The sequence below is a fragment of the Drosophila kikkawai genome, chromosome 3L (genome assembly GCF_030179895.1).
Source record: "Drosophila kikkawai strain 14028-0561.14 chromosome 3L, DkikHiC1v2, whole genome shotgun sequence".
Classification (NCBI taxonomy): domain Eukaryota; kingdom Metazoa; phylum Arthropoda; class Insecta; order Diptera; family Drosophilidae; genus Drosophila; species Drosophila kikkawai.
The window spans coordinates 33,609,018-33,627,333 of NC_091730.1; the positions used below are offsets into that span (position 1 = coordinate 33,609,018).

General features: G+C 42.4%; 1 protein-coding gene and 1 long non-coding RNA gene across 6 annotated transcripts in view; both read right to left on the reverse strand.

Moving 5' to 3' along the window:
• Window positions 1-14,868, reverse strand: part of LOC121502702 (uncharacterized) — a 151,443-nt gene extending 136,575 nt beyond the window's left edge. Inside the window, exons 1-2 of one of the 5 annotated variants that reach the window (XR_005991062.2) lie at window positions 14,598-14,866; window positions 13,242-13,385 (exon numbers count right to left, since the gene is read on the reverse strand). Coding sequence is in view for 2 of the 5 variants with exons in the window: in XM_041776404.2 (XP_041632338.1) it covers window positions 13,242-13,385; window positions 14,598-14,617 (164 nt within the window). In the remaining 3 variants the exon portion in view is untranslated. Of the gene's footprint in view, window positions 1-13,241; window positions 13,386-14,597 lie in introns of all 5 variants that reach the window. The other 4 variants (XR_011444897.1, XR_011444896.1, XM_041776404.2 and 1 more) reach the window with 4 other exon arrangements.
• Window positions 11,987-12,773, reverse strand: LOC138928614 (uncharacterized). The gene is made up of 3 exons (XR_011445019.1): window positions 12,296-12,773; window positions 12,111-12,231; window positions 11,987-12,047 (listed from the first exon to the last, which is right to left on the reverse strand). It is a non-coding gene; the product is annotated as an uncharacterized lncRNA (long non-coding RNA).
• Window positions 14,869-18,316: the final 3,448 nt, after the last annotated feature.

Here is an 18,316-nt window from a genome sequence, read left to right on the forward strand (position 1 = left end):
TTTTGCTTTTGCGGATTGCCGTGTTGAGAGCCTTGCGGCACCGATGGTACTCAGGCCGCCTCTCCAGGTGGGAGCTCAAATGGTAGGAGCGGTCATCGCATGCAACTTGCAGTGTGTCCATGGTAGAATTCGTTATCTGCTGTGCAAAGCCATTTGTTTCCAACCTCTGCATATGCGCCGCGAAGGATTGGATATCCAAAGTGTCGGCCTTGTATCCCCTTCATGCTTGGGAAAGCAGCGGTGTGGTTTGCGCTCGCCTGGTTAGGATCGCTGCGTGATCGCTTCCCGTGTAGGCATCACTCAGGATCCAGGTGCAGTGGCTATCCCTGTCGGAGATGCTAGTGCATATGGCCGCTATGTGCCCTGGCTCCATGCAGCGGAAACATCTGGGACGGGATTCTATCATCTCGATGCGACACTTTGTCCAGCCGCCTTTCACCCTCCCCAGACTATTTATGGAGCCAGCCACTGCCCTCTCTTTCGGCCCTTCCGGCGCATGGTCGAGGCCCGCGCCTTCGGCCCGGATTCGCTGTCAACACGCTTCAGCGTTCCGCCGGCGATTTGGGTGGGAACCCTGGGTGGTGGGCGCATGGTTGTGCGACCGACGGGGGCCGCACCAGAGTTACTGAAGAAGCCTGCACTGATTTCTCCGCCGAGGGCCTTGTCCGGATCATCGGTGGAGCGGTCTGGTCACTCCGATGGCACGGCATCAGCCCTATCTTTACCATTAAGCAGCGAAAGCTCTTCCTAGAGCTCCTTCAGCCGCGCAAAGGCCAAGGCCTGGTAGATGCTCTGAACTTTCTGCTCGTTAACCTTGGCTAACAAGTCGTCCAGGATCAGTCCCATCTTCTTGATATATGGCTTAGGGGCCCTGATTTTCTTGCGTGGGTGGGTCGTTACAAGGGGGCTAGGGGAGTCCCTGACTCTCTTTGAAGGTGGGGTCGACGAACTCGCCCTTCGTCTGATGGGATCCAGGACTCGCTCAGAGACTTGGCCAGACGCCGTGAAGCCGCCGCTGGGTGGGTCCGCTGCAACTTGAAAGGCTCCCAAGTCATTTGCGTCCTCACTTGTCGCTGATGAAAGAGCACCGGCCAAGTGGGCCGCCGGAGCTGCAGTGTGGGTTGGAACGTGGGTTAGGGCCTCCAGAATCCGTACCCTTACTGCGGGATCAACCGCGTGTGGATTTCCAGACAGGTAGCCGCCAAATGTGGGTCAGACGCTACATGGGTTTAGGTTAGTGTGCAGCTGTCACCTGCTGCCAGGCTAGTTCCTCTGCCGGCTACTATGGCGCAGACGCAGATCACGCAGCCGCCCAGTGTGAGCAGACGCTGCGTGGATTTACTCGTTGTGTGTGACGAATCGGGACGACACGGAGCCTCCCTCGCTGGTTGAATATTTCCCACCGACTTCGTTATGTTGGGGGTTATACCGACCCGCCCCGGTCGCCAGAGTCCATTTCTGGGTGTACCGCCAGGGCGGTGGGCATGGCAGTCGGTCCAATCCATGACCTTTTCCACCGTTTTGCCACGCGTTCGAACCTCGATTTTGACGGACATGGCCAATATCCGACTCCTTGCCTTCGGGCAGCAGCCCGGGAATGTATGCTACGAACTTCCGCAGCGATCTTCAGCTGAAGCTTGTAGCAAGCCGCTTCTGTCACTTGTCAGGGTTTTTACCCCGTAGGTGGCGCTAATGTGTGCATGTAGAGCAGGGGTGCCCAAACGTTGCTTATGGCAGAGCAACACATAAATGAAAACACAAATACATTTACGCAAACGTTTTTTTCTACTTAAAATTTCTGCACTGAAAAAAAATGAAAGTAAATGATATGTTGTGAAATGCCTTTGAAAATTAAACTTCCTTTCATTTACTAATTCGTTAAAGCAAACAATGCATTGGGGCTCACTAAAGCAATTTTCACAAAAAAAGAAATTAGTTTCTGCAATATCAAACATCTTGCCTGTAACGCAAAATACAACTGATTTTTCGCGATGTACATTTTTCGACGATCCAACAACAACTTACATTCGGACAAGCGAGATAACGGTGAAGCCTACGAAAGTGTTGTTGCCGAGATCAACGAAGACGCGGAGAATGAAGAGAATGCGCAAAATTGTTAGTGTAATCTGCTTTGCTTATGGAGTGAGTCGTGCATGTATATGGCGATTGCTTTGCCTATGCCTAAGAGCAATTACAAAAACAATGCGAGCGGCAAGAGCTATGGGCTGGGCATGACTGATGTAGAGTGCAGCGGCGCTGCAGCGCTGCCACATAGCTGCACTGCGCTCGAGCAATCAGCTGGCGTAACCGGCACAAATATGTGGGTGCATCCACGTTTGACCCGCAAAGAGAGTGCGGCGGCGTAAGAGATAGAAAGAGAAAGCTTCTGGGAAGAAAGATCCCCTCCTACCCCCAGCCATCGTCCATCTCACCAAAACAATGGGGTGGAAGTGACCTCCGCGGGCCGCAGGAGCCATGCCTCGATAGGTAAGACTGAAGACTACCCTCACTTTGCATCCTACGACCAGCTCCCACTTTTTTCCCCTAGGATGAAATGTGAGGACAAGACCACCACCCCCACGTAGCCGACAAGGAGCAGCTGGACGATTGCGCGTTCGTCATCATCACCTCTCGCTTACCACCCTAGCCTCGTAATTTGTTACACTGTGTGTCTCTGCCGGGGCGCCCGTCAATTCCAAAATTCCTTTCCCTTCCGATTCCTGACGGCATGTTCAAAAAACAAAAACAAATAACATGGGCCTCGTTCAACAAAGTTCGGTGTGCTTTTCAACATGTTTGATTATCGGCCTTATGTTAATTTAATTTCAAGGGATTGCCTTGTCGGCTTTGGTTTTGTCTTCTGTTAATTCTCTTTGCATTTTGAGTTGACTGCTATTGCATTCAGAAGTGTTTTAAATTTTTTAAATTTTTTGACAAAATTAGCCCAGTGCTACAAGTATAAAATACTTATTACTAATGCCCTGGTCACTTGAGTTAAAATTAGATAGGATTTCTACTTAATACCTAGTACATTAATTATTATATGAACTAATTATTTATTTATTTTATTTTATATTATTATTTTTAGTTATTTATTTATTTATTATTATTTTTTTTTTTTTTTTGCGTATTAGTTTAAGTTGCGTAAAAATGTAATATTATAAGGTAAGTGGAAGTTATTTGCACTCAATTAATAAATAAATTCCAGAATTGACGTTCTACATGAATGCGACTTCAGTACGGATTTACGTAGTTTTTTATCCAGTTTAATTTGGTATGTATGTACTAATATATTTGTGCAAAGTACTATAATTTATAATTTTATTAGCAAATAGCCGCCAGAGGTGGCCGGTAACACCCACTTACAGATGTAGATATGTATGTTTTATTATGCAGATATACGTAATGCTACCAAAAAAAGTAAACATAAATAAAAATATGCAATCCATAAATAAATAATGAATAAATTACTTCGGATTTTTAGAAGAAAATGGGGGTTTTTCAGGAATTTGCAATAGGTTTTCATCCGGAATTCCTGGAGGATTCCCGCGGGACTCCTCCTCCAGCGATTCCTGCGGTTTTCATGCAGTAATATCTTTCGAAATTCCCGGTTCTTTCTTAGGGGATTCGTGGCGGATTCCTGGAGGAATTTCGAATTCCTCCCTGGGAGCACCCCTTGTAAGAAAATTCCTCGCCCAGTTGTATGAACGTTCCCCGAAATAATTCCTTGTGGAATTATTTCGATTCCTTGAGGAATCCTCGGGGAATCCCGGAGAAATGGAGCTGAAGGGTGGTTTTAGCTGGGTCCCGTGTGTATGTAAACAAAGTTATATAAATTTTCATTACATTTAACTATACTTATTGTATTTTCAGTTTGACAGTTAGAGTTTTACGTTCGCTGCATTACATTTTTGTCTATCTATCCATCCATTCTATGGCAGCTATATGATTTAGTTGTCCGATTTGCATAAAATTAAAACCGAAATGTTAAAATAATACAAAAATAATGTACCCCTTTAACGGCTTGAAAACTGATAAGAAGCTCATAAGCCCAGATTTTTGTCTTTCCGTCGAGTCGTGCATACGAGCAGTTCAAATCGCTCTCGTCTTATTTTTGCACGCTGCCGAAGAACTTGGACATTAAAGTTTTAAGTCTATTCATAAAAATCTGCTTGCATCTCGCGATAAGAAAAGTGGCCCTCTATTAAGTCAGCATTAATTTACCCTTTCTCTGCTTTAAACCTTCACGGTAAATATTTTGTTCAAATGTTGTAAAATATAAATCCTTACCTTTGACCATTTGAAAGCCACTGGATAAACCATAACCAAACTTTCTCATGACCGTGGCCGTGGCCAAACTCTATCTTGCGAACAGTTTTTTTTTTTGTAACCGCTTTTTCTTTGGCAGAGCGGAAAGATCGCCTCTATAACTCTATAAATAATTCCAGTATATATTAGTTTAAGCTTAAGTTTAAGTTTAGAATAAGCCCACGGCGAAAGACCAGCACACAATAATGCCCGAATAATGCAAGTTCAATTCGTGGAAAGCTTCTGAACAAGACGGACGCGTCGCTCTAAAAAGTATGTGAAAAGTGTTACGACCTGTTGTTTTCTCGATGGGGCAAGGCCGGCTAGCCAGTCTCCTCTCAGGAGTGATTTTTCCCTATTCGCCCGCAGGTCGCACCATAAACTCCAGCTGATCTGGAATCCGCAAAAAAAAAAAAATAACGAAAAACGAAGAACGACAAGAAAGGTAAGCAAACTACATTTTTATACAAAATTATGGCAGGACTAATTCCTCTCTCTCTTTCTCTCTCGGAATATCGACTTGGGCTTGGCTGGAATCGCCCTGGACGCCCCTCCCTTCCACCGCCTTCTCCCCTTTGCAGGCGGACTTCGCCGGCCTACTCCTGGCTACGGTCTGGTCATCCTTCCCCCCCCCCCCCCCCCCCAATCGGAAACAATTACCAGTTCATCGTTCTAAACTTTTTAATTGTCTACATAAATATACATATTTTGTTTTCTGTAAAACTAATTAACAAACTTAACTTCTCCTTTTCAGCACATCACATGGGCCAAAACAATACAAGAAAATAAGGAAACCATTTAAGCGACGATGAAAACAGTAGAGCGGCGGACAACGGAGAAGACAACTATTAATTTGCACGGGTATAAACGTACATAAATGTTAATAATTATTTTTAATGTACCCTCATTCCTTTCAGTACAGCATCCTACATACTTGGAGCTCCAATCAGGGGAAGGGACTGAGACGGGACGTTTAAATTTTAATACTAAGAAGTTATACCCCTACAAAAACAACCGGCCTTTGCAGCGCAGCCGCATATAAATGACCTTTATTGTTTAGGATTCAGTTAATGTTATTTTTTTGGTAATTGTTTGTGCTCATGGATGTAGGTTTTTACATATTTGTGAATATAATTGTTACTTATTTACTTCAAGTCGTTGTTTCTGTGCCTTTGATTGGATTTTTACGTGCTTTTGTGTCAAATAATCAGTGTCTTTGGTGCTTTGTACCGACAAACAAATAAACAATATAAATTAGCACTGGCACTTTAGAATAAATAACGTTAATTGAAATTCAATAAATAAATAAATAGGGAATATGTAGGATAAATTAAATAAATAAATAAATATTTTGGAATAAATAAATAAATAATTTAACCTAATGCTCGCGAAAGAGAACTGGCCTTGGAAGCGGTTCTCGACCCCGGGTGAGAGAGGCAAGAAAAGTGGGAGAAGGAATTGGTGGGAACCGAGCCTATATAGGGCAAGGTGACCGCTAATGGTGGCCAGTAAAGGAAAAACGGAGCCGGAATACAAACACTAAGCCTCAAAACCTCAAAACCGCAAAAAAAAAACCGAAAAACCGAAAAGTATTTACGGGAAAGTTAAAAAAAAATATATATTTTGGACGGGGGTGCGGAAAAAAGCAAACAATTAAAAGGAAAATAAACGGAAGGCAACCGGAGCCAGCCGGGAAGCCACGAGGGTGACCAGGAGCCGGTTGTCAGGAAACCAGAGGAAAGAAGGGAAACAGCTAGGAAAAAAAAGTGAGTCCGTTCCAAATGGAACAAAAATTAGAATAAAAACCATAGACACGTTCACAGGACCCTAGCTGCCTCCTGGAGGCGAAAGTTCTGGGGGGAATAAAGAGAAGAAACGGCCCCAACCCCAAATTCTATCGGGTTCCAAATTCCGGACCTCCAAGGCCGAGGTGCCACCGTCTCAGCCGAGACAAGGAGACGGAAGCCCCGAAAACAACAAAAACAAAAAACAAAACATACCTCCCACACTTCCCCTTCGGTGTGGATCGTATGAGACGCTCTAGATGCGATACACTTCCCCTCTTCCTGGACTTGCCAACCTATCCTGGGTGCGCATCTCAGACGATATTTGTTTCGCCTGCGGCCTTACGATTACCGCCCGAATGCAACACCACGCGGAAATGTGCCAATCGCAGAGGACGCTAATATTCGCGAGCATTCCAACACTCACAACAAAAAAAGTAAACAAACCCAAAAAAAAAACGGCAATCATCCTCAGACCCGTTCAGCGGTGTCCCCACGGCGGCGGGTCTTTGCCCCATGATTTTTGGGCTGCCTCAACGTAGGCCACACCCACCGTAAGTACCATGATTCCTACCGACACCTACCTATCAGCGTGTCGTTCTTCCATTACAGCCGCAAGTCTTTTGCATTGTAGATGTCAATAAGCTTCCCCGCCAGGTCCTCCACCTAACGAATTTCCGGGCGAGCTTGGCGTTGTAGCTCTTCCCGAAATCGCTCAGGGTAAAATTCCGACGGAAGACTTCCTGGCCTGGTTTCACGTTGAACTCCCGTGCGCGCTTGTTATACTGCCGGCTGCTCCGCTCGTACGCCTGATGCAGTATTGCTTTATACGTTCGCGTATAATATTCCGCTTGTCCTGGCAGTTTAAGGTGGCTACTTTGTGTTGCTTTATACGTTCGCGTATAATATTCCGCTTGTCCTGGCAGTTTAAGGTGGCTACTTTGTGGTCCGTCATTGTCTGTAACTTCCTGGCCAATTTGTAGCAGCTGCTGTGCAGGTACATCTGCTGCCCGAACACTGCGAAGAAGGGGGTGCCCGTCGCCTCGTGCACTGCATTTCGGATCGCGACTTCGATCTCCGGCAGAAATGCGTCCCAGTCCCGATGGTCTTCCTCGAGATACGTCCGAATCGCGGCCAGCACCGTCCGGTTCACCCTCTCTGCGGGGTTACTCTGCGGGGAATACACCGCCGTCCGCATATGTTGTACCCCATATGCCTCCATCATGTCTTGGAACGTCTTCGAGACGAACTGTTTCCCATTGTCGAAGTGTATCACTTCCGGCACGCCGAACTTGAAGAATACTTCGTGCACCAGGAACTCGACGACGCTGGTGGCTGTGGCTTCCTTCATTGCTTTTAGGAATGTAAATTTTGAGAAGTGATCCACGACCAAAAATATCAAGGCCCTTGCTTCGATCGTGGATATTTGCCCAGAAAATCTATATATCACCCACATCCAGCTTCAGCTCTTCCACGCATCTGGACAGCGTATCGGCTACCACGTTGTCGGCTCTCTTCCGGTGTGAAATCTCGAAGTCGAAGCCTTGCAGCCTGAGGGACCATCGTGGTCCTTCATGGTCATCAACCACTTCAGACTCGCAAGGAAGGTGATTACTGTGAACGGCATCAGTTCCACATAAGGCCGGAATCTTTCTATGGCAAGTACTGCTACCAAGCACTCCTTCTCTGTCACCGAATAATTTATCTGGTGTATCACCAAGGAGAGGAAAAAAGGCCATATATGCCACTAAAAAGTGCTCAATAATTAACAAACAAACTAAAAAAACTACGACCCATTAACGGAAGAGTTTTTGCCTAAGGCTAGGATAACCCTCGTAAGCGTGTGTTAGCAACCTAAAGGGACCGTCTGAAAGTAGGTGTTATGATTGTGGCGAAAGACGGCCAAGGCAGGGCGGGCAACAAGAACCTGTCCATGCAATCATCAGCGGTCAGTTCCAAAAATGTCCTGCAAGCAGGGAGTCACTAGATAGCCTAAGCACGACTAAGTCAGTGAGGATCTACTGGGTTCCCAGCCACCAAGGCATAGGCGGTAACGAAACCGCGGACGAACTTGCAAAGGAAGGCGTTGGACTAGCGAGTGAGAGAACAGAAAACGTCCCTATCTCCCTAAGAACGCTCCAAAGCGAGCTAGGGAGGGGCTGACGCAAGTGCAAAAAGCTGGTGGAGGACTAATTCCACAACCTGCAGAATATTAAAAATCATGTGCAAAGAGCTCAACGAAAAACTCAATCACTACGTACTGCATCTTCCGCATAAGGATTGCAGAATGTTAGTAGGTATTCTGTCAGTTCACTGCCTGTCTGCTGCACATGCAGTCAAAAATGCCGGAATTGTGATGAATCCGAGGCAACCGAAACCTTGGAGCATCTCATTTGCAAATGTCCGGCCCTAACGAGGGCAAGAATGAGATACCTAGACTCTCCAGTTCTGGCATCGCTAGAAGATGCCTCCAGGAGGAAGCCAAGCGAACTCCTTGCCTTTGCGAAAAACACCTTGATATTCAAGGATCTCGAAACACGCATAAATAGTCTCTAGGTCCACCCAGGAGTTTCCCCGGATAGCTAGATAGATAGGCCATATTGGCCTATGTGTGGCCCCTCGAGGGCCATCTGGTCTAACCTAACCCAACCTAACCTTTGCTTATTTTCATCTTTTTTGAAATATGGCTATTTTTTTTTATTTCAGAATTTCGGTTAGAATTTTAAGAAAATCGGGCGACATTGTCATATATCTGCCATAGGAGCGACCGGCAGATGTATGGAAAAATGAAAAACTGTGAATGTTAAACGGAAGCGTAAAACTGTAAATGTAATAAAAGTTGTTATGTCTTTATTTTTGTTCAGCATATATGTATATTTATACCTTCAATTATATTTGACATTTTAAATTCAAAATATTATTTTCTTTTTATTAGTTTTTGAAATTTCATCAAAACAAAATTATATGATTTGTATAAATATACATCTTTTACATACCATCTGTTAGAATTTTTTATTTATTTGACCAAAATTGATCGATTTTTAATTATCTAATTGCAAACTGCAAGGATATACAAACTTCCTCGATTCGAAGTAAGTTTTCTTTATTGTTTTCAATTGACCGAAATGAATATATTGTATATACACATCGGCGTTACAATATAAACTATCGTGTATTTATTAGATCTTTACTTTTGTCTAACCAAAGACATTAGAGTCATCAAGATAAGTAACGCCAGACGATTTTATTGCGCACGATTTTTTCGTGCTGGCTTTTGAACTGGCTCCAGGCTCTCCTAAATGTTGTTCAAAAGCCAGCGAAGAGAGCGCTCTAGAGCCAGCCGTTATCTTGTACGCATTCAGCGACGCCGCCGAGTGTTTGTGTGCAAACGGGCCTCAAGATGGCCAATTTCGCTATTAAATTTATTTTTTATTTTAACATCTCTTTTATTTTATATACTTATTGATTTACATTTACAAAATCATATATTTTGAACCAAATAAGATAACCTAATATTTTAAACGGACAGGTAATTTTTGCAAAATATATATATATGTACTGCATAATGTGCCACGCCCACAAATTCGCCTTTTTACTGGGTATCAAAGTAAAAAAATAATTTTTTTTAATGAAAACAATTTTTCTTTAATAATATTGAGCAAATACAAAATATCGACACATTTTCATACATTCCAAAAAATATACTAACTGTAGCGCTCGCGGTTTTGTGACGGTTACACTTAGAATTAAAAAAAAAAACAAATTTAATTGATTTTATTACAGATTCTGAATTCTTGAGAAATGTTCTTTTAACTTTTTCGATTTTTGCAACGCAAATTGTTCGAGAGGCGCTACTGTGCATCGCTCCTAACAAGCGGTCGCGCCAGCACAAAATATAAAAATTCAATTTTTTGGTGCTTGCGCTTGCGCACACTTATTCTCGCACACATACGCGCTTGCGTGTTCCCAGCAGACAAAAACTCCGTAAAAAATATTAAAAACTGAAGTTTTGCGGACCGCAGGCGGACAAAACGTCCGATTTTAGGCTCTAGATCGGTAGCAAAGTAAATTACTTGGGAAATTACCCAGCAGACAAAAACTCCGTAAAAAATATTAAAAACTGAAGTTTTGCGGACCGCAGGCGGACAAAACGTCCGATTTTAGGCTCAAGATCGGTAGCAAAGTAAATTACTTGTCGTGGGGTTTGTGGCAGCAAAACCTCTCATTTTCGGAGCACGAACTAATAGCGTTTGCGGACGCTGTGGCGAGACCGGAAACGGTACCGATAGCAACCCCTTTACGATACCCGAAAGAGTTCCGGTAGTGGACCTGTGGCGATACCGGAAAAAGTACCGTCTGCAGACCCTCGACGATACCCAAAAAAGGATCGTTTGCGGACATTTTGACGATGCGTTTCAGATACATTTTTAGTATCTATTTCCAACTCCATTTTTTTAGAATTTCGGGCTTTTTAAATGTAAATAAAACATACATTTATTTATGTTTATCATTATTTATTATTTATCATTATTTAACTTAAAAAATAAACATTTTACTTAAGATTTGTTCATTTCCTTAAAACTAATAATACTAATACAAACCGTCCTGTGCATTCTGCTTTTGTGTCTGCTTGCATCCTCCAACGAAAATTTGTTTATAAAAGCGGCTGTAAAAATATAAATTATTATAAGTATATACGTATTAAAAAATATACGAAAAATATACATACCTTTGACGGATGAGGTAATAAGCATCTCTCGAATGGACATTTTGGACTCTGTCCCAAACCAGGACCATTGGCGCGCCCCTTCGTCGGAAATTAAGTCTCGCCAGCATAAATAAATATAAATCTAGTCAATATTAGTTCATTAGTAAGAGATTGTACATATTAATCAATTTAAATTTAACACTTACCGATGAAAACACGTGCGTCTTGTAAAAAACTGTTCACTCACGTCCGCACAACTCGCCGGTCAAAAGGAAAAGAGTCGCAACGGGAAAAATTCCACAAACCAAAAGAGTTAAAAGATGATGCAATAATATTTGCCTCTCGCTCATTTGCAGCGAAATAACAAAAAACAGGCAAGCGACAAAAAAAGGAAGGAGAAGAACCGTTCATCGAGTTCTAGAAATTTCGTTGACGACAAGATTTTTAACGCGTGCAGTGCGTTTTAGTGTCCGTTAGCGGGACATTTGCGGCATTTGCACGGGTCCCAGTGTTAGCCCGTTTCAGTATCTGTTTTCGGACCAGGTTTCGACAATTAGGCAAACCTATTGCGGGTAGTCCGCTTTTTGGCCGCCCACTGTACGGTTTAGTGTCCGTTAGCAATACGTTTTCGGTACATTCTCGGGGAACGCCACAGTTTTGCTTTTCGTCCGTTTGCGCGTCCGTTTTTGAGCATTCCCCGAACCTAATGCGGAAACTCCGATTCTTTGTTCGCATTTAATATTTTTAGCGGACATTTCTCGGATCCATCCGCACTGAGACCGCTCTTTGCCTGCTGGGTACATGTCCTGGGGTTTGTGGCACCAAAACCTCTCATTTTCGGAGCACGAACTAATAGCGTTTGCGGACGCTGTGGCGAGACCGGAAACAGTACCGATAGCAACCCCTTTACGATACCCGAAAAAGGATCGTTTGCTGACCTGTGGCAATACCGCAGGAAGTACTGTTTGCGGACCTTTTGACGATGCGTTTCAGATACGTTTTTAATATCTATTTCCTACAAAATTTTTTTAGAATTTCAGGTTTTTTAAATGTAAATAAAACATACATTTATTTATGTTTATCATTATTTATTATTTATCATTATTTAACTTAAAAAATAAACATTTTACTTAAGATTTGTTAATTTCCTTAAAACTAATAATACTTAATACTAATACAAACCGTCCTGTGCATTCTGCTTTTGTGTCTGCTTGCATGCTCCAACGGAAATTTGTTTATAAAAGCGGCTGTAAAAATATAAATTATTATAAGTATATACGTATTAAAAAATATACGAAAAATATACATACCTTTGACGGATGACGTAATAAGCATCTCTCGAATGGACATTTTGGACTCTGTCCCAAACCAGGACCATTGGCGCGCCACTTCGTCGGAAATTAAGTCTCGCCAGCATAAATAAATATAAATCTAGTCAATATTAGTTCATTAGTAAGAGATTGTACATATTAATCAATTTAAATTTAACACTTACCGATGAAAACACGTGCGTCTTGTAAAAAACTGTTCACTCACGTCCGCACAACTCGCCGGTCAAAAGGAAAAGAGTCGCAACGGGAAAAATTCCACAAACCAAAAGAGTTAAAAGATGATGCAATAATATTTGCCTCTCGCTCATTTGCAGCGAAATAACAAAAAACAGGCAAGCGACAAAAAAAGGAAGGAGAAGAACCGTTCATCGAGTTCTAGAAAGTTCGTTGACGACAAGATTTTTAACGCGTGCAGTGCGTTTTAGTGTCCGTTAGCGGGACATTTGCGGCATTTGCACGGGTCCCAGTGTTAGCCCGTTTCAGTATCTGTTTTCGGACCAGGTTTCGACAATTAGGCAAACCTATTGCGGTAAGTCCGCTTTTTGGCCGCCCACTGTACGTTTCAGTGTCCGTTAGCAATACGTTTTCGGTACATTCACGGGGAACGCCACAGTTTTGCTTTTCGTCCGTTTGCGCGTCCGTTTTTGAGCATTCCCCGAACCTAATGCGGAAATTCCGATTCTTTGTTCGTATTTAATATTTTTAGCGGACATTTCTCGGATCCATCCGCACTGAGACCGCTCTTTGCCTGCTGGGTTCTTGTGTTTACTCATACAAGCCAGCGCATTCTATTTTTAGATTTTATACGCTCTCAACTTTGTGAGAGCGGGAGAACGCGATTGTCGTTGACATCAAAAATCATATTGCAAAACGAATGTATGGTCTAACCCTCTTTAATATATAGTTTATAAAATGTATAGTTTATAGAGTGGAAATAACCCTAATTGGAAAGCTTTACTCAGATAGCTACGGTTGTAATACCTTTCAAGAGTATAAATATATGTGTATGAACTAATTTAAAATTAGGATTGTATAAAAATATATGATATGTAATTTAAAATAATTTTTATTCAAATATACAATATGAATACGGAGACTGTTCTTATTTACCTTAACAATGTGTTTAGCTTTTCCTCGGGATTTGACTTAACCAGAAACGTCAATCCTAAAATACTCGTGGCGGTCATTAAAAGTCTGATCACATTCATTTTCATAAGCACGCAATCACTGGTTACTGTCGTTTGTTGTTGGCTGCTGATTTAAACAATACAAAAAAATTATTTACATATGTATCCATATACATATGTATGTATATATCAGATGGTAATAATTAAGTCGCCTGAATTTATATACATTTGTACATATGTACATACGAGTATGTATGTACATAAATAGGTTAAATGCACGCATACAGGTTTTTATAATCATTTTCAATAGTATAGACAGTTAAGACAGTCAAGTCGTACGTACGAACTTGACTGTCTTTACTATTGAATATGTATATGTATATATAATTGAGCGAACTAATAACTATAGTATTAGAACATTTGCCTGTAATTATATACATATACATATATATGTATAAATAAACAGACACTTATAAATATTTATATATACAAAATATATGTATATATAAACAAGAAAGGAAGCTAACTTCGGCACGCCGAAGTTTGTATACCCTTGCAGATTGGTTTTGATGTTTATATTATAGATTTAAATGCTGAAAACACTCACAAAACAGAGTTTCATTACATTTTACCTATACTTATTATGTTTACAGTTTGACAGTTACAGTTTTACTTTCCCAGCTTTATATATTTTATACATTTACCGATCGCTTCTATGGCAGCTATAGGATATAGCTGTCCGATTTTTATACAATTTATATTAAAATTCTAGAATAATAAAAAAAGCTTATATCTCAGAGTAAATAAAAATGCGTTGAAAAACAACGAAGCTATAATTTTATTTCTATTAATTTCCCGATCGTTCCTATGGCAGCTATATCATATAGTCGTCCGATTTTCAAATTTATCGAACATTTGTATGGTAGCTATATGATATAGTCGTTCGATCCGGCCCGTTCTGAAATATATATTAGTGAGAGCATATAGAAGACTATATGCAAAATTTCATTCAGATAGCTTTAAAACTGAGGGACTAGTTTGCGTAGAAACAGACAGACGGACAGACGGACAAACAGACAGACGGACATTGCTAGATCGACTCGGCTGTTGATGCTGATCAAGAATATATATACTTTATAGGGTCGGAAACGTCTCCTTCACTGCGTAGCAAACTTCTGACTGAAATTATAATACCCTGCAAGGGTATACAAATATTATATATTTACATATATGTACATACATATATGTATGTATATATGTATATATTCACAGGCCAAGCCAGTGTCTAATACTATAGATTGTTGTAGTTAACACAATTAACTTATTCCCTTCAACTCACCCGTTACTGATACCTGACATGTGAGCGGTTGATCGGAAACTAATGTTCAAACAAAAAAGACAATCAATTTTTGCATGCAATCACTTAAAAATGTACATATGTATGTACATACATATGTATGAAAGTATTTCAATAGCTTCTCAATTAACCGTATAATAAGGACTTGATTTAATTTTTATAACTTTTAGGGAGTTTCAAATATTTAAAAAAACATTTTTTTCCTAATATATAATCATATTTTTTTAAGATTCTCTAGTCCTAGTATGCTGCTCTATTAATTACAATTACAACAGTATCAAGAAATATGTTTCACAGACAGAAGACCAAAATTTAAATATGACCATGCGCAATTGTAATTAAAATCGTAAACTTTGGCTTAAAGAAATTTTATATCATCAAGAATATATAAAAAATATATTATTAATTGAGTAAATAGTAATGATAAACATTAAAGTTATAAGCATAAATGTGGAAACATATCCTAATGTTTTAAAAAAGTAAATGTGTGTGTGTGTGTTTTTTTGTTTTTACTATAATTTCAATCAGAGAACTGCCTTGAGCAGCGATGGGCACGAGATCTAACGGTTTGAGCAGCAGCTCGCTGAAAAAAAAAAAAAAACAACAATCGCGAAGCGTCGCACCCACGCGACACACAGAATGTGCGAGCCGAGAAAATACACTGACAAAAACTTTTTGAGTAGATCAATATCTTCAGCCATTTTTTCGTGCATTTATGTCCGCCTAAGAAAAACGACTGCAAAAAATCCAATCTTTTTTCCCTTTAAAATTGTTCTTGTTTTTGGGACTATGTGCGAGTTCGGTCGCTTGTGTTTTGTTGTTGCAAACTCGGGACCGCGGCGATGTGCTCGCTACCTGCGTCAAAGGTCAGTGTGGTTGTTTTTGTAAATCTTCACGGTTCGCTGATCGCGAGCACAGCACTTGTGCGTCTGCAATTGTGCGACATGCTGGCGCCTCCGCAAAAAGATAACGGTTTGAGCAGTGTGAGCAAATTGAGCCACGGCGTGCCCATCGCTGGCATTGAGAATGATTGGTCCAGATCGATTAACAACGCTCAAGCCGATCACAACTCAACACAGTAGATCGCTACAACATGTTCGATCGTTGATCGTTGCAGCTCTCTGATTTCAAAAACTACAAATTAATTAAATTATTTTACCATAAGTCCATAGTGAATACGAAGCAGAAGCAAAGGGTCAATGTGCCCATAAGCATTAATTAGGTAAACAAGTGCTATCAATAAATAAATTATCGCTTTTATTAAATACTCGTTTTTTATGATAGTTTTGTATACCCTTGCAGATTGGTTTTGATGTTTATATTATAGATTTAAATGCTGAAAACACACACAAAACAGAGTTTCATTACATTTTACCTATACTTATTATGTTTACAGTTTGACAGTTACAGTTTTACATTCCCAGCTTTATATTGTGAGGAGTCGTTTGACTCCCCACAAATACGCGCCCGACAACAACAACAGCGGCCAGCGCCGGCGGCCAAGCAACAACAACCACAGTTGCCAACGCTCATGGAGAGCCACAACAACCACAGCAGCAGCCGAAGAACAACAACAGCAGCAGAAAACCCCAAACCAAAAACAAACCGGCGGCGGCCAAGGGCCGAAACCAAAACATAACCCTCGCCAATAACTTTGTAAATAACTTTGTATATCTTTTTGAATATCTCCTCCTTATGCAAACCTAAGCAATAATTGTAAGATTTCTCATACTATTTCTAAATAATAATTGTATTAATCTAAGCTTTAACGATAATCGGTAGTTATCTTTCCCCCCCTTCTCACACCACTAGCACACACACACACACACACACCCGGAGTCAGTGCATCGGCGAGCGTACCTTCCCGAGAATTTGGAAGCAGCAAAGACTTGTGCTTATCCCGAAGCCTGGTAAACTGAACGACGATCCTTCCTCATACCGACCCCTCTGTATGCTAAACACATTGGGGAAGATATTTGAGCGCATCATCTGCAGCAGACTGGAGAGAGAAATCGAGGAACGCGGAGCACTCTCGGGCCACCAGCATGGGTTCCGAAAGAAGAGAAGCACAATCGACGCGATCCGAGAAGTGACCCAGCTTGCAGCAAATGCGATCGAAGGCGAAAGATGGCAGGGTGGCACTAAGCAATACTGCCTTGTATGTACCCTCGACGTCAAAAATGCATTTAATTCGGCAAACTGGAGCCTAGTCCTGCAGGCATTGCAGCGCGCTGGCATATCTGGATACCTGATTAAGTTAATAGCCGACTATTTCAAAGACCGAGTGCTCCTATATGAATCTGATGCCGGCTACCAACAGCACCAAGTCACAGGAGGTGTACCGCAAGGCTCAGTTCTTGGGCCTATCCTGTGGAACGTCATGTATGACGGGGTTCTCAGGCTCCCATTACCACCTGGCTGCGCGGTAGTGGGGTTCGCTGACGACATCGCACTGGTCACGGTGGAGAAGCACCTAACCGAAGTCTCTACAAAATGCAGCCGCGCCATCGACATACTGATGTCCTGGCTCGCAGACAACGGGCTCTCGCTGGCCGAGCACAAAACGGAAGCAGTGCTCATAAGCAGCAGAAAAATTGTAGAGAAGGTGAGCTTCAGGGTCGGCTCGACTACCATTGAGTCCACCCCGGTGATCAAGTACCTGGGAGTCATGATCGACCACAGGCTGAACTTCAAGACCCATCTGAAATATGCTGCGGCCAAGGCATCCAAAGCTACCGCTGCCATTTCGAGGATGATGGCCAACAACCGTGGCCCCAAGCAGCACAGCAGGCGACTGATAGCGACAGTGGTGACCTCGACCATCCTGTATGCCGCGCCTATATGGGCTGATGCCATGAAGACCGTTAGCTACAGCCGGCAATGCAAGTCTGTTTACAGACGTTGTGCACTGCGAATTTCCAGTTGCTTTTGCACGGTCTCGGAAGAGGCGGCGCTAGTGGTATCGGGAACCGTACCGATCGAACTTCTGGCAGAAGAGCGAAGGACCGGAAACTCAGGCAGCAGAACCCAACGGAGTGACACTATCGCACGGTGGCAAGTGAGATGGAACAACGCGAGCACAGGCCGATGGACCCATAGGCTCATCCCTGACCTGGTGCCCTGGATCCAGCGTCGCACAGGGCAGTTGGATTTTCACACCACGCAGATCATAACTGGCCATGGATGCTTTAAGGCTTACCTGCACAGGTTCAAGCACGAAGCCAATCCATACTGCGACTACTGCGGGAGCGCAGTTATCGAGGATGCGGAGCATGTCTTTTTCGCGTGCCCTCTATTCTCGGCAGAACGAGCTGCGCTGGAAGCAGCCACGAATCGTCGCCTTACACCAGGAAATCTAATCAGATGTATGCTAGAGATGCCCTCCAATTGGGATGCGGTTGCGGAAATGGCAGCCACCGTGATGCGAGAGATGAGACGCCGGGAGCAGATCCGACGCACTGAAGACACCTGAAGGAAACCGGAAGAGCGGAGCCCTGAAGAGCGGCAACTGACCGCCAGCCGCCCCGTGAAGTATAGCTTTGCGGCAGTCCCGCGGGAGCGGACACTTCTCTTTCTTACTCTACTACCTATGTATTATACTTATATCTTTTAAATAAAAAAAAAAAAAAAAAAAAAAAAAAAAAAAAAAACACACCCGGAGTCCGGTGTGAAGTGAAGTTTAAATAGTGTAGACAGCTCGA